Source organism: Ranitomeya variabilis, chromosome 4, assembly GCF_051348905.1.
Source record: "Ranitomeya variabilis isolate aRanVar5 chromosome 4, aRanVar5.hap1, whole genome shotgun sequence".
Classification (NCBI taxonomy): domain Eukaryota; kingdom Metazoa; phylum Chordata; class Amphibia; order Anura; family Dendrobatidae; genus Ranitomeya; species Ranitomeya variabilis.
In genome coordinates this window covers 676,732,020-676,756,335 of record NC_135235.1, presented here as the reverse complement: position 1 = coordinate 676,756,335, position 24,316 = coordinate 676,732,020, and the positions used below count along the sequence as shown (strand labels likewise).

The following is a 24,316-nucleotide window of genomic DNA, read 5'->3' as shown; positions in this document are numbered from 1 at the left end:
CTTCCCGACAACGGGGTGCATCCTCCCAGTCACCTCCTCTAATTGATCTAGTTACTCTCTCAATTCCTTTAACATTTAAACTCTGCAAATTGCCTTTGTGCATTTCCAGAAAATGTTTACATAAACCTGAAATATTTCTGCAGCTTGCAACAGTTCCAGGATTTGTGGCAGTAATGTGCTCGCTTATCCTCTTCTTAAGACTCCTTGTAGTGCAGCCTATATAATATTTATTGCATGCGACACACGTTGACATATAGGCAACGTGCGTGGTATTGCAGTTAATACAGGTTTTAATTTTATATTCCTTTGAAGAAGTGATATTGTTAGGCTGTGTGCACACGTTGCTTTTTTTCACGTTTTTTCGCTATAAAAACGCATAAAAAACGCATACATATGCATCCCATCAATTATAATGCATTCTGCAGTTTTTGTGCACATTATGCATTTTTTTCCGAAAAAAAAAACGCATCGCCGTAAAAAACGCATCATGTTCATTAATTTAGCGTTTTTTGTGTGTTTTTCCCGCTCTTTAATGCATTGGGAAGCTCCAGAAAAAAACGCACAAAAAACGCGTCAAAAGCGCGAAAAAAACGCATGCGGATTTCTTGCAGAAAATGTCCGGTTTTCTTCAGGAATTTTCTGCAAGAACATATTTATCCGTCCTGTCTATATTCTGGCACAATCCGCAAGTTCTCTCACTACACTTTAAACACCCAGTATATGTTAACCAGGTAGGTTTATGAGAACTGGAAGTATATAGTGATGGAGATAGATAATGCCCCAGATTTTTTGCTTTTCTTGGGAACACCTATATCCTGCTGAAAGAATTTTAGGTAAAAACAGGATCTTGATATAACATTGGCAAATGCTTGTGTATTAACTTAACAATATCCTTATAATTTGAACTATACGAGGTTGAAAAAGTAGGGACATTTACTGTGCTTTTATTACCGTTGCTATTGCCAATAGTTTCAGACAACAAAGAATTTCTAGATCTTATATCCGTTTTTTTTTTTTAACAGCTCTATTTATCATCCATTTTCTCTTTTGCAGAGTCTGTTTTCAATTACTTCTCTTTCCTGACTGTATAGCGAAGCATTAGAACATGCTCTCTTGGCACGTATAAACTCACCCAATGGGAGATTTTGTATAATATGCGGCAGATGGCAACTATCTGCATGCAAAATCGCATTGCCACTTGTTGCCTTTCTGAACAGGGATGTATGGATAACTCCTAAGGAGCTATCACCCATAAGTATAATATCAATATACGTAGCAACAGGGCCATGCAACTGATGAGTAAATTTTATATTCATGCTATTGTTATGATTATAATCAACAATGTCAGGAAAAGATGCTTTGGAAGACTCACCGACGGAGCCACACCATATTAGGATAACATCATCGATGAATCTCCCCACCATAAAACCCTGTCAATAAAAGGGTTACACAATGTGTGGATGTATTTTTCTCCCAAAAGGAAATGTATAAATTTGCCAGTGAGGGCAAAAATTTCGCCTCCATTGGGCATCCCGGTATTTGAAGGTAATACTGTTTGTCAAATGTGAAAAAATTAGTAATTAAAAGATATTCCATTGCTATAATGATGACATTTTTGATAACATAATTGTACATTTTGGTTTCTGTCAAAATATTAGAAACAGTCTCTACCACCAAATTATGTGGTATACAAGAATATAACGCAACAACATTGCATGTGATCCACACATAATCCAATTCCCAAGACATATGACTCATAGTATGTAGCAATTGTTTGGTGTCTCCAATATGTCCTACTGTTTGCAAGACCAACGGCTGCAGCTTTTTGTCAATCCATTCAAAGAATTTTCATTATCTCCTCCAATTCCGGACACAATTGGCCTGAACGGAGGAGGAAATGTTTGTGTGTTTTAGGCAAAGCGTGGAACACCAGACAAACCATGATATCAGAAGTGTATAATTGGGTGTCATCAGCATAGAGATGGTACTGGAAACCAAATCTACTGATTGTTTGTCCAATAGGGGCAGTATACAAAGAGAAGAGGAGGGGGCCTAGGACTGATCCTTGAGGAACCCCAACAGTAAGGGGAAGGTGAGAGGAAGAGGAACCAGCAAAAGATACAGTGAAGGAGCGGTCAGAGAGATAGGAGGAGAACCAGGAAAGAACGGTGTCCTTGAGGCTGATGGAGCGGAGCATATTGAGGAGGAGCTGATGATCCCCAGTATAGAATGCTGCGGAGGGATCCAAGGGCTTTAGCATGGAGCAGTGACCATTAGATTTAGCTGTTAGTAGATCATTAGAGACTTTAGTAAGGGCAGTTTCAGTAGAGTGTAAAGAGCGGAAACAAGATTGAAGAGGGTTGAAAAGAGTTATCTGAGAGATAGCGGATAAGACGGGAGTGGACCAGGCATTCGAGGAGTTTAGAGATGAAGGGAAGATTAGAGATAAGTCTATAATTAACGGCACAGTTTTGATCGAGGGATGGTTTTATAAGTAATGGATGTATGATGGCATGCTTAAATGAGGAGGGAAAAACACCAGAAGAGAGAGAAAGGTTGAATATTTTTGCTAGGTGAGAGGTGAAAGGGACTGGAGGAGATGTGACGGAATGGGGTCACTGGTGCATGTCGTTGGGCGAGAAGATGCAAGGAGCCTGATTACTTGTGTAACTGGTTCAAAGTCAGAGAGTGAGCTACTGTAGATGCAGTGGGGGAGGGAGGATAGTGCATGGTATGAAGGGATTGGGAGATAATTTCCTGTCGAACGTGGTCAATTTTTTCTTTGAAGCAATTGGCCAGATCGTCAGTGCGGAGATCCATGGTTAGGGCCTGCACTCTTGGGTTGTGTAGGGAATGGAAAGTGTCATAGAGACGTTTAGGGTTATTGGACAGCGAGGTGATGAGGGTGTTAAAATAGGTTTGTTTGGAAAGGTGAAGGGCAGAGTTGTATGTTTTAAGCATGAACTTATAAAGGATGAAATCTTCGGGTAGATTAGATTTTCTCCAGACGTTCGGTGCACCTGGAGAACTGCTGTAGGAAACGTGTTTGCAGTGTGTGCCACGGTTGTCGCCGTCTGTGCCGAGTTTTTCTATGTATAGGAGGTGCAATTTCATCCAGGGCACTTTGCAGGGTTTCCTTGTAATGCTTCAGTGCCGAATCAGGACATGGGATGGAGGAGATAGGGGCCAATGAGGACTGCAAGTTCTTCATAAGTTTCTGGGTGTTAATGGCCTATATGTTTCTATAAGTGTGGAAAGTGGGGGTGACCTGAGCGGGATGGCAATTCTTGATAGAGAATGAAAGAAGGTTGTGGTCAGAGAGCGGGAGAGGGGAGTTTGTGAAATCGTCCACTAAGCAAAGCCGTGAGAAGACCAAGTCGAGGGAGTTTCCGTCTTCATGCGTTGGAGAGTTAGTAAGCTGCGAGAGGCCGAAAGAGGTTACAGATAAAAGGTTAGAAGCAGATGGGGAGAGGGGAGAAGCAATGGGGATGTTGAAATCACCCATGATGAGGGTGGGGATGTCACAGGGGAGAAAGTGTGGAAGCCAGCTGGCAAAGTGATAAAGGAACTGATGACAGGGGCCGGGAGGACGATCGACCACCGCCACTCGCATGGACAAGGGGATGTAGAGTTTGACAGCATGGACTTCAAAGGAAGGGAAGACAAGTGAGGGTACTTGTGGGATAACTTGGAAGGTACATTTGGCTGACAGGAGCAGGCCACGTCACCTACTCTGTTGTCCGATCTTGGGGTATGAGAAAAGTGTAGTCCACCATATGAAAGAGCAGCAGCATCGGTGGTGTTTGACTGCTGGATCCAGGTTTCAGTAAGAGCCAGGAGGTTAAGAGAATTAGAAAGAAAGAAGTCATGGATGAAAGGGAGTTTATTACACACTGAGCGAGAATTCCAAAGGGCACAATTGAAAGAGGCAGAAGGCATGCATGGAATATTAATAAGGTTAGAGGGGTTTCTGAGTGTAGCAATTTGGAGGCTTGACTGGCTATAACATGGGGGGCAGGGGTTGGGAGATATGTCTCCAGCGACTAGGAGGAGGATAGAAAGAGTGAGCAGATGGTTAAGTGATTTGTGAGAGCGTCTCTTGTGTTGGATGGGGGGACTGAGTGAATCAGTGCTGTTAAGCAATGTGCACAGAGCATGAGTGCTATACATAAGAGAGGAAAGGACAGAGGGGCTGATATGGATGGAGTGTAAAGAGTTAATGAAATGGCGGTGAATGTGAATGCCGCAGCCAGGATATAGATTATACAAATGCATATGGTGAATATTTGTTCTGTTCCAAATGAACAGGGAATAGAAATATTAATTTGTCTTACCTCTCTCCTGCCCTATCTGGCATGTTATAACTGCCAGTACTTTGAAAACTGTACTTTGAATAAATGTACACAAATAATAGTGCACGAATGCGTCCCCAAACTATGTCTAAATTTATAGAAGGCTAGTGCTTAGATCTCCCTTTTTTTTTCCTCTCGTTAGCAATCAACCTAACTCAGTTGAGACAGCAGGACACACAAAATGTAGTGAAGAGATAAACAAATGTCCAGGCCTATATGGATCATAAACCACTTTGAAAACAGTTATGTGATCTCTCTGCCTAAGGACAAACAGAAGTGAGTTCAATAAGTATATACAAAACAAATGCTTACTAAGATGGCTAACAAATCTAGATACATACAGGATTCAATGCCAGAGATAGAATGACTTAAATAACATTCAGGTTGCTTGCTGACAATGAATGGAGTAAAAGACATGCAACGTAATTCAGTTCAGAGCTTGAATGATATGATTACCTGTATGAAGAGAATATATCCCTATGTATGCAACAAAAGATGGATAACATCTGTTTTAAATAGACCAACACTTGACTGTTGCACTCCACTTTTTGTTCTGTAATCTGATTATCTGCATGACATGGTAATTGCATGCATGTTCTCTGTTGTGCTCTTTGACGGGCCCCTTTCTATCTATAGACCTGTTGCGCTGGTCAGGCGCCGGCCACTCCACATGACCGTGATTCTGGTTAACGCCTGGGTTGGCGGTGATGGAGTGCAATTTTGCTGATGTGCATGCACCTACAATTTCATCATTATTGGCGCTGTCCAATCACATGATTTTTCCCGCTAGTGGAGTTAATCTTTTTCCCCATTTCTTTATTGTTGATTGGCAGAACTCCAAGCCCCTCCAAGCCCAATAACTGGGTTCTACTCTTCACTAATGATTCTTACGTTATGCCTTCTGTTTTTAATACTTGTTCAATAAAAATAGTTTTTATCGAGTAGCATGGACTCTGTGTTCCCATTTTTTCCATATTTCTCAGAGTTGCTACAACTAATTTGGGCATTATTACTTATATAGGTACGTACAGTGCCTTGCGAAAGTATTCGGCTCCCTGGAACTTTTCAACCTTTTCCCTCATATCATGCTTCAAACATAAAGATACCAAATGTAAATTTTTGGTGAAGGTGTTGCGCCACCTTTTGCTGCGATTACAGCTGCAAGTCGCTTTGGGTATGTCTCTATTAATTTTGTACATCGAGAGACTGAAATTCTTGCCCATTCTTCATTGACAAACGGCTCGAGCTCAGTGAGGTTTGATGGAGTTCGTTTGTGAACAGCAGTTTTCAGCTCTTTCCACAGATTCTCGATTGGATTGAGGTCTTGACTTTGACTTGGCCATTATAACACCTGGATGCATTTATTTGTGAACCATTCCATTGTAGATTTTGCTTTATGTTTGGGATAATTGTCTTGTTGGAAGACAAATCTCCGTCCCAGTCTCAGGTCTTTTGAAAACTCCAACAGGTTTTCTTCAAGAATGGTCCTGTATTTGGCTTCAACCATCTTCCCATCAATTTTAACCATCTTCCCTGTCCATGCTGAAGAAAAGCAGGCCCAATCCATGATGCTGCCAAAACATTTGACAGTGGGGATGGTATGTTCAGGGTGATGAGCTGTGTTGCCTTTACGCCAAACATATCGTTTGGCATTGTTGCCAAAAAGTTCGATTTTGGTTTCATCTGACCAGAGCACCTTCTTCCACATGTTTGGTGTGTCTCCAAGGTGGCTTGTTGCAAACTTCAAACAACTCTTTTTATGGATATCTTTGAGAAATGGCTTTCTTCTTGCCACTCTTACATAAAGGCCAGATTTGTGCAGTGTACGACTGATAGTTGTCCTATGGTCAGACTGTCCCACCTCAGCTGTAGATCTCTGCAGTTCATCCAGAGTGATCATGGGCCTCTTGGCTGCATCTCTGATGGATAGGTGTCTTATTGACTTACAAAGGTGACATTACCCCCCCCCCCCAACTACTACCCCACTTTGCCACCGCTACAAGGCAAGTGGGAAGAGAGGGGCTAAGTGCTGGAATTGGCGCATCTTACAGATGCACCATTTCTGGGGCGGTTGAGAGCTGGTGTTTGTAGCCGGGGGAGGTCAATATCCATGGCCCCTTCCTAGACTATGAATATCAGCCCGCAGTTGTCTGCAAAGCCTTTTCTGATTATTAATTATAGGGGGACACCATGTCTTTTTTTTGGGGGGTACCCCTATTTTAGCAGCCAGTAAAGGCTAAATATACAACTGAGTGCTGATATTCATAGCCTGGGAAGTTCCATGGGTTTTAACCCCTTCCGAGGCTACAAACATCGGCCCCTAGTCGCTGGCATTCCCTTTCCGGTGCAGAAAATTGCACGGGAGCCCACGCCATATTTAAAAATTATTTTTTTTTTTATAAATTAAACAGATAATTGCATTTAAGGCTGGGGTCACACTTGTGAGAAACTCGCACGAGTCTCGCACCTCAATACCCGGCACTGCCGCCGGCACTCGGACCGGAGCGTTCACCTGCATACATACATACGTGCAGCCGCACGCTCCGCTCCCGAATGCCGGGTATTAAGATGCGAGACTCGTCCGAGTTTCTCGCATGTGTGATCCCAGCCTAACTCTTTATGCACCATTTTATTATGTTTATTATTAAACATTGGGCTTGGTATTATCTATCAATATATCTATAGCATCAATCTATCTATCGTATCGATCTATCATCTATCTTTGTGTGTAAACATTATTCTTCAATGGAGTATGTAAAAGAAAAGGTTGGACAAAGAAATTCCATCACAATTTCTTTTTTGTATATATTTAGCTTACAAAAAATCCGCATGAAAAATGCCAATGTACTCAGAGTCCAACCCGCAGCGTTTACTGACCGTGGGAACATATCCCAATATATCTGCAAACAGTAAATCACTTGTTTTCCTTCCCAGAAGCCAACTTTCAATTAGATTTAAAGTGTCAAAAAAACCCGCATGCAATAAAAAAACACCTCAAAAACGCATGCGGAAAAAACGCATCAAAAATGCAGGTGACCTGCCAGTGACCTCAGATGCAGATTTGGTGCAGATTTTACCTGCATCAAATTCTGAACAAATACTGAGCCATTCTTGACCGTGGAAACATACCCTTAGGCCCCATGTCCACTTTCCAGATTGACGGCGCTTTGGACGGAGTGGAAAACCTGCTGCGCCCAAAGCGCTGTCCCCATCTGTACGTGTGGGGATTTCAGATGTGTTCATTGAACACATCCGGAATCACCGCACCCCATACGTAGGGCCCTACGATTTACCTTGAGGCGACGGAGCGCCGCCGAAAGGTAAATAGACATGCTGCGTTCTAAAAAGACGCGCCGCATGTCCGTAAACACAGGGCCATCGGATGCGTGTTCACACACACAGTGGAGACGGGATTTCATAAAATCCCCTCCACTATGCTGTAACATCTGGAGCCTGCGGGTTGAACGTTCCGGTTGTAGGCAGCTTTCAATCCGCAGCTAATCTGGATGTAATCCGGCCTGTGGAAACATACCCTTAGGCTACATTCACATCAGCGATTTTTGCCATTCGCGGCAGATCCGGCAGTTTTTCAGTATCTACCACGTAACGGATCACTTACGGCAACACTGCATTCGGCCTCATTCATTCCCTTTGGGACTTGCGGACATGTGCGTCACTTGCGGACATGTGCGTCACTTGCGGTTTTGCCGCGATCCGGCAAATTCGGTACTTGCAGCAATGGAAAAAAAAAACGCTGCTAGCAGTGTTTTTTTGTCTCACCGCAAGTGCCGCACCTGTCGGCAAGTAGCCATCACTACCTGTCCCTAGTGAATAAACCACAGAGCATCCTGGGATTTGCAGTCTCTACAGTACCAACCACAGGACATGCTGGGATTTTTAGTCCTACAACATCCCCATAATTAGAATGACAGGACATGTTGTAACTAGTGATGAGCGAGCACTAAAATGCTCGGGTGCTCGTTTCTCGGGTCGAGCAGATTGGAATACTTGGGTACTCAACCCAAGCAACGAGCCCAATGTAAGTCTATGGGAGACCCGAGTATTTTTACTGCGATCCCCCCGGGGGTTCTTTTAGGCTATGTGCACACCTCAGGATTTTTTGCAGAGATTTCCTGAACAAAACCGGACATTTTCTGCAAGAAATCCGCATGCGGATTTTTCACGTTTTTTTGCGGATTTTTCCGGAGGTTCTGGGATGCAATAATATAGTGGGAAATCCGCAAAATAATGTACATGCTGCATTTTTTTCCGCGATGTGTTTTTTTTGCGGAAAAAAAGGCAACATATGCACAAAAATTGCGGAATGCATTCTAAATGATGGGATGCATATGTATGCGTATTTTAAGCGTTTTTATAGCGAAAAAAAAGTGAAAAATCCGTAAGAAATCCTGAAGTGTGCGATGTAAACACTGCTCAAATGACACAGAGACCTCATGGGGATCGCCCCTGGAAACATTCCTGACTCCTAGTCCACAGCTGTAAACAATTTTTTCCGAGATTCATGACATTTTTCCCAGTGCCACAAAAAGCACACTAAAACGAAACCAAAACGGATTTTGCTGGGAAATATGTCAAGGTCCATCCTTTGCAGGTTGATGACTTGTCTGTAAGGCCAAATAATTAACCCCAGAACAAAAATTTCCTCCCCCACTTAGGCTTAGTTCAGACGCAGCATTTTTGAAGCGTTTTGCAACTTTAACATTGCTTTAAACCACTACAAAAGCATTCACTGGGAAATGTCATTGTAACATTTAACAACCCTAGCTGGCCATGTGGTGTGTGACACAGAAGCAGACCCATCTTGCTTCATTTATGAGGGAGGGACTCTTAAAGTCACAGAGCCTATTTTTACTGATGCATCAGGCGGCATTAATCTTCTTAAAGGGCCATTATTAAACAGTGGGTCTTTTAGACTGTTGTAGCCTAAGCTGTGAGTGGATGGGCTGCCAAGAATTACGACCCACCACAATACCCCTTTCATAAGATGTCCAGGGGGGACTCCAGAAAAAGAAGCCTTGGAATCCACATACTGGATGGGCCCATGAAAATCCACTTCACAATATGTATTTTGTACTCCCGTACTCCTTTGTTTCACACATTGGCAGCAAGGCCAGACCTGCTGTATAGTCAGTCATATGCACCCCATTGTGCCTTGGAACCCACATACTGGATGGGCTCATGAAAATTCACTTGTATTTGTTAATAGTATGATGGTTCCCTCTTTGCAGATTTACCGGAGAATTTGGCAATTTTATTTGTCATGTTTTTAACACTAAAGGTTCAGATACGGCTTTAAAGAAGGCTAATACTTGCAATATAACACAATTTTATTGCAAAGTACAAAATTAAAGGAATTGTATGATTGAATAGTATGATTGCGTACACTTTTGTATACATTAACATCATAAGTACATCTAAGGATTAAATACATATAATGATTAAATATATGTGTGTGTGTGTGTGTGTGTGTGTGTGTGTGTGTGTGTGTGTGTGTGTGTGTGTGTGTGTGTGTGTGTGTATATATATATATATACATACATATATATATATATACATATATATATATATACATACATATACACATATATATATATATATATATATATATATATATATATATATATATATATATACACTCACCGGCCACTTTATTAGGTACACCTGTCCAACTTCTTGTTAACACTTAATTTCTAATCAGCCAATCACATGGCGGCAACTCAGTGCATTTAGGCATGTAGACATGGTCAAGACAATCTCCTGCAGTTCAAACCGAGCATCAGTATGGGGAAGAAAGGTGATTTGAGTGCCTTTGAACGTGGCATGGTTGTTGGTGCCAGAAGGGCTGGTCTGAGTATTTCAGAAACTGCTGATCTACTGGGATTTTCACGCACAACCATCTCTAGGGTTTACAGAGAATGGTCCGAAAAAGAAAAAAAATCCAGTGAGCGGCAGTTCTGTGGGCGGAAATGCCTTGTTGATGCCAGAGGTCAGAGGAGAATGGGCAGACTGGTTCGAGCTGATAGAAAGGCAACAGTGACTCAAATCGCCACCCGTTACAACCAAGGTAGGCCTAAGAGCATCTCTGAACGCACAGTGCGTCGAACTTTGAGGCAGATGGGCTACAGCAGCAGAAGACCACACCGGGTACCACTCCTTTCAGCTAAGAACAGGAAACTGAGGCTACAATTTGTACAAGCTCATCGAAATTGGACAGTAGAAGATTGGAAAAACGTTGCTTGGTCTGATGAGTCTCGATTTCTGCTGCGACATTCGGATGGTAGGGTCAGAATTTGGCGTAAACAACATGAAAGCATGGATCCATCCTGCCTTGTATGGAGCATCTTTGGGATGTGCAGCCGACAAATCTGCGGCAACTGTGTGATGCCATCATGTCAATATGGACCAAAATCTCTGAGGAATGCTTCCAGCACCTTGTTGAATCTATGCCACGAAGAATTGAGGCAGTTCTGAAGGCAAAAGGGGGTCCAACCCGTTACTAGCATGGTGTACCTAATAAAGTGGCCGGTGAGTGTATATGTATATTATATATATATATATTATTATTTTTATTTTTTATTACCTGCATACAGTATACTTACAACATCACCAAGAGGCATTTAAACATCATCCGACTGGAATATCAGAGAAGCAGCACCAAGACAGGGAACCACTGAGAGATTACCTACACTGCATGGGCGTCCCTTATTATGCTGGTATGAGCACACTTTACATGTACAGGTATCCCAGTTTTTGCATCTGTCTTTGTCATGTTTCTCTGGTCTTATAGTAACTCTAGTTTCACCCAGACCCTCAAGTGTCCAGCTTTCAAGGTTGGATGAAACTGAGATATCATGGAGTCATCAAACGAGGGGCCATAAACCTCTAGAATATAAAAGCCACAAGGATTTAGATCAAACCATCACAGGCAGAGTTTCAGTAAACCTTAATGTTTTACAATGACAAACAGCAAACATAGAGGCTTAGAACTGTTTGTGAAGTGAATAAACAAACATTTTTTAAGATTGTGTCACTATGAGCATTGTCTGTCACATTTGTAAATGTTTTGCAAGAAATGCAGCCATGTCGTTATCTGAATGCATTTGGTATACAGTATTTTAATCTGAATTCCAAATCGCCATTTGTACATTTGTTGCAGCCCACGTTATGGCTCTCAAGGAGAGAAATTAATATAGTGGACAAAGAAATATTTGTAATGTATTACTGAGCCAAACTAACAGCATTGCTTTATCAAATTTATGTGAAGTGTATTGTGTCCAATGTGAGCAACCAGGCAACACAAAATGGAGCTTAAGTGAGCTCTTTAAGGTACACAAATGTTATGGAGTCTTTGCCAACAAGGATGCGGTTTAACTAATGAGAAGTACCTTTTTAAAAAATATTCTATTGCCATCACAGCCCCCCTTGCCCAAAATTCTGTGGCCTATAACCGTACAGAACACGTTCACACAGGTCATGTAGTCGTAGATAAGGAAGAGATATTGCAGGAAACAGATTTAAGTAAGAGCCCAATGTAGGGTGTGGGTCTCTGAGACTTGTAATGGAGTGCATAAGCTGACAAACAATTGCCCAATGGGGGGGTCCTTTTTAAAGAAATAAAATAGTGGCATCACTGCCCCCTTGCCCAAAATTCACCGACCTATAACAGTACAGAGCACGTTCACCCTAGTCATCTAGTGGCAGGTAAAGAAGAGACATTGCAGGAGACAGAGTTAAGAAGTAGCCCAATGTAGGGGTGTGGGTCTATTTGCTCATGGGGGGTACATTTTTAAAAAATATTTCATGGAGATCATAGACACCCTTTCCAAAAATTTGACTGTCTGTCAAATGACTGTGGTGGAAAATGATGAGAGGTGGAGGAAGGCATCATTAAAACCTAGGCCCAATTGAAAGGAGTGTGTTTCCTACATTTGTAATGCCCATACACTAAGTGTATGGGCTGACAAACATTTGCCCAAGGGGGATACATTTATTAAAAACATACTATGGGCATCATAGACACCCTTGCCAAAAAATTAACTGCCTGTAGCGGCACAGAAGCCGATAAGCCTGGTGATCTAGTGGTGGAGAATGAGGAGACAAAGCTAAATCATAATGAAATAAAAAAGGAAAAAAAAAAACGTGAACCCAACGATGAAGGTAAATAACAAAAGGGAGGGGCGAACACAGGTTCATAGATTTGAAGCCTGAATGTGTCCAACAAGATATGTTTGTCCCTAGCAACAGCTCAGAGACAGGGCTATAAATAAAAATATAATATAAAAGTCTTTGAATAATTTTCTACTGTAGAGGTATACACTACCTCATTACAGGAATAATAGACTTACATCTCTTTTTTATGACATTTCCCACTGTGGGAGTAACATTTGTTTTGGTTTCCAACTAGTTACGGGCATCATATTTACACCCTTACGCAAAAAAAAAAAATGGCATCACGGAATCCGTTCACTCTGGTGCTCTACTGGTTGTGGATGATGAGGATGACGATAACAACAAACATACCAAATCTGGAAGCGTATACCCATGTGTGGTTGTGAAGAGGTGCATGAGAATACAGCTCCCCAAAACAGAGAATGTATTTGAGGTTATGTATTTGAGACACAGAGGAATCCCGGAGGACGTTTGTACGATCTGCAAGGTACTCCCTCAGCTCAGCATCTTCCAAAACATTGCATTTCTTGTGACAGCATCCCTTCCCTCTGTGCAAGCACAATGGGAGGGTTTGAGAAAACTGTCCCAGAACTTTGCCATTGTTCCCCTGCCTGAGCTGGATTGTACTTCTTTCTCTCTCGCTTGGACTCATTGGTTGTACAACAAACTGAAGTCTGCTGCCAGCGTTCTCACTTGGGAATTTTCTAAGTAATTCCGCTACAAGGGCCATTTGGTACTGCAACATTTTAGTACACCTCTTTGCCTCTGGCAAAAGAGATTGAAAGTTCTCCTTGTAGCGTTTGTCTAGAAGTGTCACCAACCAGTAATGAATTGTGATGCAAAAAGGGGGTTTGTTTAATGTACATACAGTATTCACAAACGTTTCGGTCTGCACTGGACCTTCATCAGTGTCCTAAATGTAATGATACACATGGTAGGACCCCGGTGGTGATTACTTAATTTGCATCCACGTAGAGTGAACTTTACTGGGAAATATATGCCAGTATTGGGCAGCAGGTCAGTCCGACTTGCGGGAGGGAAGGGAGCACGGAAGCTACGCGGCGTCCACCGAAAGTAGAGTGCTCTCCACTCTACTTGCGGTGGACACTCTATGTGGATGCAAATTAAGTAATCACCACCGGGGTCCTACCATGTGTATCACTGCATTTAGCACACTGATGAAGGTCCAGTGCAGACCGAAACGTTTGTGAATACTGTATGTACATTAAACAAACCCCCTTTTTGCATCACAATCCATTGGAGTGTGCTAGCTGTTTATATTCCACATATTAAGGCTTGGGAACCTATTACTGTGCACCTCCCCCTCTAGGCTGTGCTGAACATTTTCTATACAACCAGTAATGAGTGTCACCCAAAATTTTTATAATGCGAGGGTCACGTGAAATGCAGCGCAACATAAAGTCAGCCATGCGTACCAGACTGCTAACAGGAAAAACTTCCGTGACGTCACTAACAGGACGACTGACCATGCTGTCCTCCTCCTCCTCCTCCCTGTCCTCAGGCCATCCCCGCTGAACAGATGCTAATACAGCTGTGTTTGTAGTACCATCTATAGCACATGAAAGTAGCTCCTGTTCTTCCTCCTCCTCCTCATTGCCTACCAATCCACGTTGAGAAGACATGAGGCTGGCCTGAGTGTAATCCCCCTGTATGGTTCCTTGTTCCATGTCCTCGTGCTCTGCCTGCAATGCATCCTATTTAATTGTGAGCAGAGAGGTTTTCAGAATGCTGAGAAGCGGCATGGTGATGCTGATTATGGCATCATCGCCGCTCACCATCTTGGTGCAGTCCTCAAAGTTTTGGAGGATAGTACATATGTCGGACATCCATGTCCACTCCTGAGGTCTTATGTGTGGAGTCTGAACTGAATATCGACGGCCTTATTGATGTTGGCAGCCAACAACTGAACTGCCCTCTTCTGCTCACAAATCCTTTCCAACATATGCAGCGTAGAGTTCCAGCGCGTGGGGACATCACACACCAATCGGTGAGCTGGAAGCTGCAAACGCTGCTGAAGCATGGCAAGGGCGGCTGAAGCAGTAGCTGACTTTCTAAAATGGGCAGACAGATGGCGTACTTTCACTAGCAGATCTGGCAGCTCCTGGTAGCTTTTCAGAAAACGTTGAACCACGAGGTTAATCACATGGGCCAAGCAAGGTACGTTTGTGAGCTCACCTTGCCTCAGAGTCACCACCAAGTTCCGGCCATTGTCACACACAACCATGTCTGGCTGTAGGTTCTGCAGTGTCATCCAAATATCTGACTGCTTTTTTAGTGTTGTCCACAACTCATCTGCATTGTGCGGTTTGTCACCTATGCAGATTAGCTTCAGCACAGCCTGTTGTCGCTTGGCTGAGGCAGTGCTGCAGTGCTTCCAGCTTCTGACTGATGTATTGATTTCAGAGATGGAGGATGAAGAGGAGGAGGTGGTGCAGGAGCTGTAGACTGTGGGGGCAACCCTGATTGATTTAGGGCCAGCAATCCACGGCATGGGGGAGGATGTGTTCCATCCCAAAGTCTGACTGGGTCCCAGCTTCCACTATGTTAATCCAGTGTACCGTCAGTGAGATGTACCGCCCCTACCCACAAGCACTTGTCCACACGTCCTTGGTTAGGTGGACTTTCCCTGTAACAGCATTGTTGAGGGTATCGGTAATGTTGTTGGACACATGTTGGTGAAATGCCGGTACAGCACACCTGGAGAAATAGTGGCAACTGGGAACCGAGTACCTTGGGACGGCCGCCACCATCAGGTTGCGGAAAACTTACGTCTCAATGAGCCTAAAAGGCAACATTTCTACCGCAAGCAGAAAATAAATGTTAGAATTTAGGCCTGTGGGGCGTTGGCTGGGTATTTCTTGCGTTCCAAAGACTGGACTATAGACAACTGAAGGCTGTGCTGGGACAAGGATGTGGACGGGCTTAATGATGGTGCTGCTTGACTGTGGGCAACAACTGGTGCAGGGCTAGAGGCATCTTCACATGCACGGTGGACTGGGGATTGGCTTCTACACAAAACAGTGGAAGAAGCAGTGGTGTCACCTGCAGACAGTGGTCATGGAGCCTGGGGTTCAGCCCACAAAGTCGGGTGCTTTGCTGCCATGTGCCTGATCATGCTGGCGGTGGTCAGGCTGGTTGTTTTGCTACCCCTGCTGATGCGGGCATGGCAGGTGCTGCAAACGGCCTGTTTGGAGTTATCGCCAGTGTCTTTAAAAAATAACCAGACTCTGGAAGATCCAACAATTGGAATGGCAACTTCCCTCATGTTTGTGTTACGGGGAACGGATGCACGCCTTCTGTCTGTGCCCACCACACTGCTTCTTTCTGCCTGTTGGGGGGATATGACTCCTTCCCCATGTATGCTGCTGCCCTCGATCTGCACGTCCTCCTGCCAGGTTGGGTCAGTTCCATAGTCATCCACCACCTCGTCTTCCATATCCGCACCCTGCTCCTCCTCCTGACTTTCTGGCAATTGCGTCTCATCATCGTCCACCCCTTCTGACACTTTCCCACCATCGCCTTCCTGTGACTGGGGCTGGTCACAGCTTTGGGCATCTCTACATGCGATCTCATCTGTCCCCACTTCAAGTTGACCATCTGAGAGTCGGGAATCTTGAAATGGAAAACTGAACAGCTCCTCAGGGTGTCCACGTGTGGGATCAGTTGACTCAGGGCACTCAGCATGGTGGGAGGAAGGAGGATCAGGGTGAGGATTATCCGGGCCACACTCACGGCTACTCAGACTTGACCGTGTGGAAGATATGGTGGTGGTGGTGGCTAAGTGACTGGAAGCATTGTCCGCTATCCAACCAACAACCGTTTCACACTGCTCTGGCTTCAATAGTGGTGTGCAGAAGTCCCCTAGAAACTGGGACAGGAAGGTCAAGTGAGAACATGTGGGTCTTTGTTGTGGTCCACTTTCACCTTGGCCACGGCCTCGTCCTCTGCATGCACCATCATCATCACGTCCACTTCCCCGTTCCTTGCCTTGACCATTTTAAATGGACTACTGTACTATTTCAAAAGCTCAACACAAATTTATTTATTTGGAGCGAAATAATATCTGATCAGTATGCCTGCAAATCTACGATTTTTCAAACACAAACACCAGGCCTCAGCCTGACATAACAGACTGTATTAAATTTTTTGTGGGGTTTTAGAGATTTTTTTTTAATACAAAATAGTGCTGTATATAAGTAGAGTAACACACAGCCAGAACAGTGGAAAAACGGCCTATAATGCCCAAACTTGGAGCACGCAGATATATGAGGCCTGTCATGAAAATACCACACTGCCAAATATGTGGCCTTTTTTTTAATGCAAAATAGTGCTGTATATAAGTTGAGTCACAGACAGCAAAACCAGTGGAAAATCATCCTAAAATGCCCAAACTTGGAGCAGGCAGATATACGAGGCCTTTTTTGATGAATTTAAACCCCCCCAAAAAAAGAGTGGCACAAGGCTAAAACACAGAACTATACTACTGCGGAAATTTGATTTAAAAAAAAAAAAAAAAAACAGGACTCAGTCTGACTTTACAAAACTATGCTATGTATGCCTGACAAACTGTGATTTTTAAACAGGCATCAGTCTGACAGAACAGACTGTATATTTTTTTTTTTTGGGGGGGGTGAATTTTGGGAAAAAAAAAATGGCAGCTAGGTATATAGTAAATAAGCAGCATCAGCAAACAGTTATGGAGCTTTGGTAGGGATGCAGTGGGAGCTATGTATGCACATACAGTGCCTGCAGGCCTTGCACTGATGCGGATATGCCGTGCCCTGCCTACCTAGCGCTGCAATATCGGGACCCACGAATTAGCCCTAAAAAGGACTGTTGGTTTCTCAGGAGTTGTGGATTTAACAGTTGCAGATCTACACTAACTATAAAAACAACGATTCTGACCCTCTCTCGGCAGCAGCTCTCCCTACTCTCGCTGAATCCAGAGCTGAATGCGGTGAGCAGGGTGGCGCCAGGTCTCTTATACCCTGATGATGCTGTGCGGCCAGCTAATCACTGCACGACCACAACAAAGATGGCTGCGGTGTTTCATGGCCTGGCAGACAATCCCTGTAGCGTGATTGGGTCTCTAAAGTCTGCCAAAAATGCTGGGTGGAGACACCAGTTACCGCCGAATAACCCCGGAAATACTCGCTGCTCGGCGAGTAGAACGAGTACACTGATACTTGAGCGAGTAATGAATAGTGGCGAGCACGTTCCCTCATCACTAGTTGTAACCTGTAGTTATCCTGCAGCTACAGAATAAAAGGCAGGACGTGACGGGACAAGTCCCCTTTACACAGACTGGGAATGCTGGAACTTATGGTTCTACAGCAGCTCCAGAATCAGACAAACAAGGCATGCTGGAAGGTGTACAGGGGCGGACACACTGCAGAGGCCTCCTTTTAGTGATCAGGACATGGTTAATGCCCTGCTACAGTGATGTCCCTCTCAGCACCTCCCCCTCTGTTCATATCCTCATGTCAGCAGCAGGGAACAGGCAGCAGCAGAGGGAATCACAGAGTGAGGCTCCGTGTGATGCTCCTTCCCTCCCCGCAGACTGAAGCATCAACACAAACAGGTGAGGACAGGGCCCCTCTCAACATAACCTTGTGTAGTCTGCAGCAGAGTGGGCCCGGCCTCTCCTGCTAGCGCAGAAGCTGCCGGACTAGTAGTTCCACACCAAGCACCGCACAACTGACCTGGATACAACAATCTGCACCATCCTTCCCCGCAGCTGCTCCGGCACTCAGGCAGGAACTGAACCTGCCTGCAGTGTGACATGTTTCTTCTTCCGGCTCCCTGTGCAGTACACCTGACAGCACGGGATCCGAGAGCCCCGCAGCAGCAGGAAGACGTAGGTTTTGGGTGGGTGGGTGGCGCTATATATATATATATATATATATATATATATATATATATATATATTCTTGCTCAGGTGCCGCCCCCGCATCCTCCCACCCTAGGCAGGTGCCCTCAAGTGCCTAGTGGCAAATACGGCCCTGACTGTCATACTCAATTTATTCTTTACTAATTCTGTTTCTTTCTGGTTCACTTTTCCTTGCTCATTTTTGTTGTCTGTTCCTTTCACATATAATCTTTCTTCCTCTCTTTCCTTTTTCAGTCTCCCGGGAGCTGCACAAGCGCTATACTACTACTATTTTCCTCACCAAATGCGTTCCAATGCGGGCCACCTGCGCTCCACCTCGCTCATGCGCATTCATAGCAGAGACGTTTGCTCTGTCTTTAATCGGTTCATTTCCGGTTTTCCAGTGCTACCCTCACCATGCCGCGTGGCCAGGGGTGAACCTAGCCACACTGCTGCCTGAGGCAAACTTCAAAACGGCACCCCCAAACACATATACAGTATAGCCCACCTATAGGGCTCCGATCTTATATACAGTGCCCCCATACATTACATGAATGATAACTATTGTACATTCTACAGTAGGTCATAAATCAGACAGTATAGTCCTCCATACAGTATTCTGGGCACCACATAGTCCTCCATACAGAATAATAAGCCCCATATATTGCTCCATACAGAATAATGAGCCTCATGTATTGCTCCATACAGAATAATGAGCCCCATATATTGTTCCATACAGTATAATGAGCCCCATATATTGCTCCATACAGTATTATGGGCACCACATAGTCCTCCATACAGTATTGTGGGCACCGCACAGCGCTCCATACAGAATAACATGCCCCATATATTGATCCATACAGTATAATGAGCCCCATATATTGCTCCATACAGTATTATGGGCACCACATAGTCCTCCATACAGTATTGTGGGCACCACACAGTGCTCCATACAGAATAACATGCCCCATATATTGCGCCACAGTATTTTGGGTACCATATAGTGCTCCATATAGTATAATGAGCCCCATATATTGCTCCATACAGAATAATAAGCCACATATATTGCTCCATACAGTATTATGGGCACCACATAGCGCTCTAGACAGAATAACATGCCCCATATATTGCTCCATACAGAATGATTCCCATATATTGCTCCATGAAGTATAATGTGCCCCATATAATACTCCATACAGTATAATGAGCCCTATACATCATCACCAGCCCCAGTCCACTGAAGCGCGCACCTGTAAAGCCGCCGTGCCCGAAGATATAAAGGGCCGGCGGCAGGAAAAACAGGTGGCCAGGCCTCATCATGATAGGTGCACGGCGCGCCCCTGCTTCTGGGGGGACAGCTCCCCCCCCCCCTCCGCCCATGTTACAAACAGCATTAGATGTGAATGGAGGAGAAAACCTCCTGAAATGCCCAAGTTCTGCCTCCACCCAGACTGCTGCTCTCTGCAAAATGGCGCAATGCTGCACCAACGTCCAAACTGAGCCGTTCTTTCTTGATGACTGGTCCCAGCGGCTCCGCCACCCACCTTGTGCCCTTCACAGAAGACATTTTCTCTGCTGGTGTGACCTAGATGCTGTGTGTGAAGGGAGCTGGCCGACTAGGGACAGAGGAACTTTCTCCACCACCGCCTATTACAGGGAAGGGGGTTGGCTGCCACTAAAGTGAGTGGGGATCTGTCTCCCATCACCATCACGGCCCGTGCATGCACAGAGAAGGGGCCTGGCGTGGGTACTGAAATGCGCGGTCAGCCAGCCCCACATTGATCTGATCTCCTGATGGTAGGACGCTGTCTCCTGTGTCGGCACAAGCCATTGGTTGAGCTGCCGGGTGGAGATTTGTGAAGAATATCAGTTAGCGTCTTGTATTTCTAACACGGTGGCGTCCCATTTCTAGAGCGCAAAGAACCTGCAGTCTTTGGTCCTGGATGTGAGCATACAGGCTGTAATTTGCAGTGACGTGTCTGTGCTCTGGATTGCAGCTCTCCGTATACATCGTGTATCTCAGCTCTGCGCTGTGTATGGTGTATACATCGTGCATCTCAGCTCTGCGCTGTGTACAGTGTATACGTCATGTATCTCAGCACTGTGCTGTGTACAGTATACATCGTGTATCTCAGATCTGCATTGTGTACGGTGTATACATCGTGAATCTCATCTCTGTTGTATATATCGTGAATCTCAGCTCTGCGCTGTATCCATTGTGTATCTCAGCTCTGCGCTGTTTACGGTATATATATTGGGTATCAGCTCTGCGCTGTATCCATCGTGTATCTCAGCGCTGCGTTGTGTACGGTGTATACATCGTGTATCTCAGCGCTGCGTCGTGTACGGTGCATACATTGGGTATCTCAGTTCTGCGCTGTATCCATCGTGTATCTCAGCTCTGCGCTGTATCCGTCGTGTATCTCATCTCTGCGCTGTGTTCGGTGTATACATAGTGTATCTCAGCGCTGCGTCGTGTATCTCAGCTCTGTACTATATAGTCCTGTATCTTAGTTCTGCGCTGTATCCGTCGTGTAAGGCTTCTTTCACACTTCCGTTTTTACAATATGCACAGGAAAATGTTGAAAAGACAGATCCTGTGCAGATTGTAAAAAACTGGTGCACTGGACCCGTTTTTCTGATGGACCCCTCGAGGCTATGTGCACCTGTTGTGTATGCGTCTTCGCAGCGGTTTTCCGCTGCGAAAACGCATACACAACACAACCCAGGTTAAAAATAATAAAAAATTTTTTTACAAAAATCGCAATATGCTCCCGATGCTGCAGGCAGCTTCTGTTCTCAGTAATGCCTTGCGGCAATATCCCAGATGACTTAGCGGTCTCGCGAGACCGCTACGTCATCACAGGTTTCGCGCAATGCATTACTGGGAACGCGAGCTGCCAGCAGCATCGGGAGCATTGGTAACGCTGCACGGGATGCCGGAAGGTGAGACTATTTCGATTTTTGTTTCTTTAACATTACATCTTGTTACTATTGACGCTGCCTATGCAGCATCAATAGTAAAAAGAGAGAGAGAGCGCGAGCGGGAGAGAACTTCCCTGACGGTAAATTTTTCCACGCATGCTCAGTTTCAAAAGACGGAACCCGTTTCTGGATTCCTGCTTTTGACGGTCAGCGAAGGATCCTGCGCCCATAGGCTTCCATTATAGCCAATGACGGGCAGTGCAGGATCTGTCGCTGAGCGATTTTCTGACGTACAGAAAAAAAGTTCCTCTATGCGTTGTATCCGCCCAAAGGACAGTGATTTTCCGACGGATCCAGCGCACGATGGATGAAACGGAAGGCCTTCCCTCACAATCCATCACTAATACAAGTCTATGAGAAAAAACAGATCCAGTAGAAACGTTTGCTGGATCCTGTTTTTTCAAAAATCAACGGATTTCGAGAGAAGCTCAAAGACGGAAGTGTGAAAGAGGCCTAACTCAGCGCTGAGTTGTGCACGGTGTATAAGTCGTGTATCTCAGCGCTGCATTGTGTACGGTTTATACATCGTGTATCTCAGCACAGCACTGTGTACAGTGCATACATCTTGTATCTCAGCTCTGCACTGTATCCGTCGTGTAACTCAGCGCTGCGCTGTGTACGATGTATACGTCGTGTATCTCCGCTCTGTACTGTATAGTCCTGTATCTCAACTGTGCGCTATCATGCATCTCAGCGTAGTGCTGTCTACAGGTTATACATCGTGTATCCAAGCTCTGCGCTGTATCCGTCATGTATCTCAGCGCTGCACTGTACCCATCATGTATCTCAGCTCTGCGCTGTATCTGTCGTGTATCTCAGCTCTGCGGTGTGTATATGTCTCATGTGGTGGGACCTGTGGGGTCTGTATCTCCATTTAAGGACTGCAGAGGAATGAGAAGAATATCACCTAAGATGAGTCCATGAGGGAGGCATTTTGGTGGAGTGGGGGTGGGGAGGGAGGGAAGTGATCATATAGTGCTCAGATAACAGGACTTCAAAAGGCAGACTCTGCAGACACACAACAAAGCCCTGGAAACCCCCGGTGAGTGACAGAGCCGTGCAGTGCAGCAGGCAGTGTGTGCAGGAGGGAGATTATGTTTACTTACTCTTCTGCTCTGTGAGTTTCGGCCAGCACTGTTACAGTCACCTTCCGGTCCGGACAAACTCTGTTCAGGGATGACATTAACTAGGTTGTGGGTTGTGAGCAGTGGTGCGCGCACCGGACTAGTGACACTCAGGGATGTCAGGGATTATGGAGAGTCGGCACCATGTTTTCCGACTGCCGCTCTGCCGCCCCCTGGCTTTCAGTGATGACTGCCGCCTGAAGCAAAGGGCTCAACTTGCCTCATGATAGCGATGCCCCTGCGCATGGCGTCCAACACCGTCGTGCGATTGACTAATCATCCCTAAGGTATTTATGGTATACCTGTTTGGCTACAATAACAGTACTTCCCCTGACTAAGCCGTACGGGTTACGGCGATACACGTGGGGTCATTCTTGGGGTTTCTCACTCTCTTCCCCAACAGTTGGACACTCCAGCTCGGTCATGCCTCCCTGGCTCCATCACTGTGAGTGTTTGTTCTGTTACTCGAGCACTCCAGCCATACATTTCTTCCGGCTGCTACCTATTCATCATGGGTCACTATCGCTAGCCTTTTGGGTTCATGTTCACACAATCTTGTCACCACAGCCCATATGAGTCGCTTTTGTTCTTGGCCCCTTTGTTACCCCCATTATTGAGGGTGGTTTTCATGCAGGATTTGCCCACATTCAGTGGCCATACCTGGAACCAATCTTGTTTTAGGGCTATTTGACGCTGTCCAACTTCCATACCCCGAATCATCCATTTTTTTTGGTGCATTGGATACACATTGCATAATTATTATGGGCTAATTGGCCCTGCAGGCATTTGATTGCTATATTGTTTGTATCTAGTGTGTATTTTCTCATTGTTGGTGGGTTCATGAGTGGTTTTCCTCACAGTTTTACTTGTGAATTTGTATTTAGTGGTTACTACTCACCTGGGCAGTAAAATGTAGGAATCTTCTCTTTACTCTGCTCATCAGCCCTCACATATGTCTCTGTAGTATTAATATGGGTCAGATCTTCATCCTGAAACAAATATTGTAAAAGTCACAGACAGAATGGAGAAGTCACATCTATGATCAGCTCTAATCCTGCCATCTCCACCGTTCTCATTACACAAGTATAAAACATATAATACTGGTGGATAAAACAAGACCGAGCACAAGATCTACACAGCCGTCTACACATCATAGGGGAGATCTCATGACACCTTCTCTCCATCTACCTGATGAAACTGAGGAACATTGGGATCTTCTTGATTACAGTCCTGTGGAAGAAGAGGACGGGGACATCTCTCTGGTGTTGTCCTCTTACTGGATGGATCTGGAGGAACATATACAGGGACGGAATTCATTCTTTACATACAGATAATTATAGGCCGTGTGTTTAGTCCTGTCTATTACCTGGTGATGTGAGGGGCTGGGGAACCTCCATCATGACGTCCTTGTACAGATCTTTGTGTCCTTCTAAATACTCCCACTCCTCCATGGAGAAATAGACGGTGACATCCTGACACCTTATAGGAACCTGACACAGACAATGATACCATCATCACCAGGTTCCCTTCATAGCGTTACTGTATAATGTCCCAGCATTCCCAGCAGTGTCACCTCTCCAGTCAACAGCTCAATCATCTTGTAGGTGAGTTCTAGGATCTTCTGGTCATTGATGTCTTCATGTATTAGGGTGTGAGGTGGAGGCCCCATGATTGGGCTCAGGGTCACAGGGTCCTGACAGTGCTCACTAGAGGTCTTCTTCACCACTATATAATCCTGGTTATGGAGAGACACATTAATAAATCTCACTACAGAC

The 24,316-nt window shown here is 44.9% G+C and overlaps 2 protein-coding genes across 3 annotated transcripts in view; both read right to left on the bottom strand.

Moving 5' to 3' along the window:
• Positions 1–24,316, bottom strand: part of LOC143766315 (uncharacterized) — a 337,847-nt gene that overhangs the window by 190,114 nt on the left and 123,417 nt on the right. The gene's annotated exons all lie outside the window — the stretch shown is intronic.
• Positions 1–24,316, bottom strand: part of LOC143766311 (uncharacterized) — a 118,398-nt gene that overhangs the window by 29,712 nt on the left and 64,370 nt on the right. The window contains exons 3-6 of the mRNA XM_077253893.1: positions 24,115–24,276; positions 23,908–24,031; positions 23,730–23,827; positions 23,440–23,530 (exon numbers count right to left, since the gene is read on the bottom strand). Of these exons, the coding sequence (XP_077110008.1) occupies positions 23,440–23,530; positions 23,730–23,827; positions 23,908–24,031; positions 24,115–24,276 (475 nt within the window). The remainder of the gene's footprint in view (positions 1–23,439; positions 23,531–23,729; positions 23,828–23,907; positions 24,032–24,114; positions 24,277–24,316) is intronic.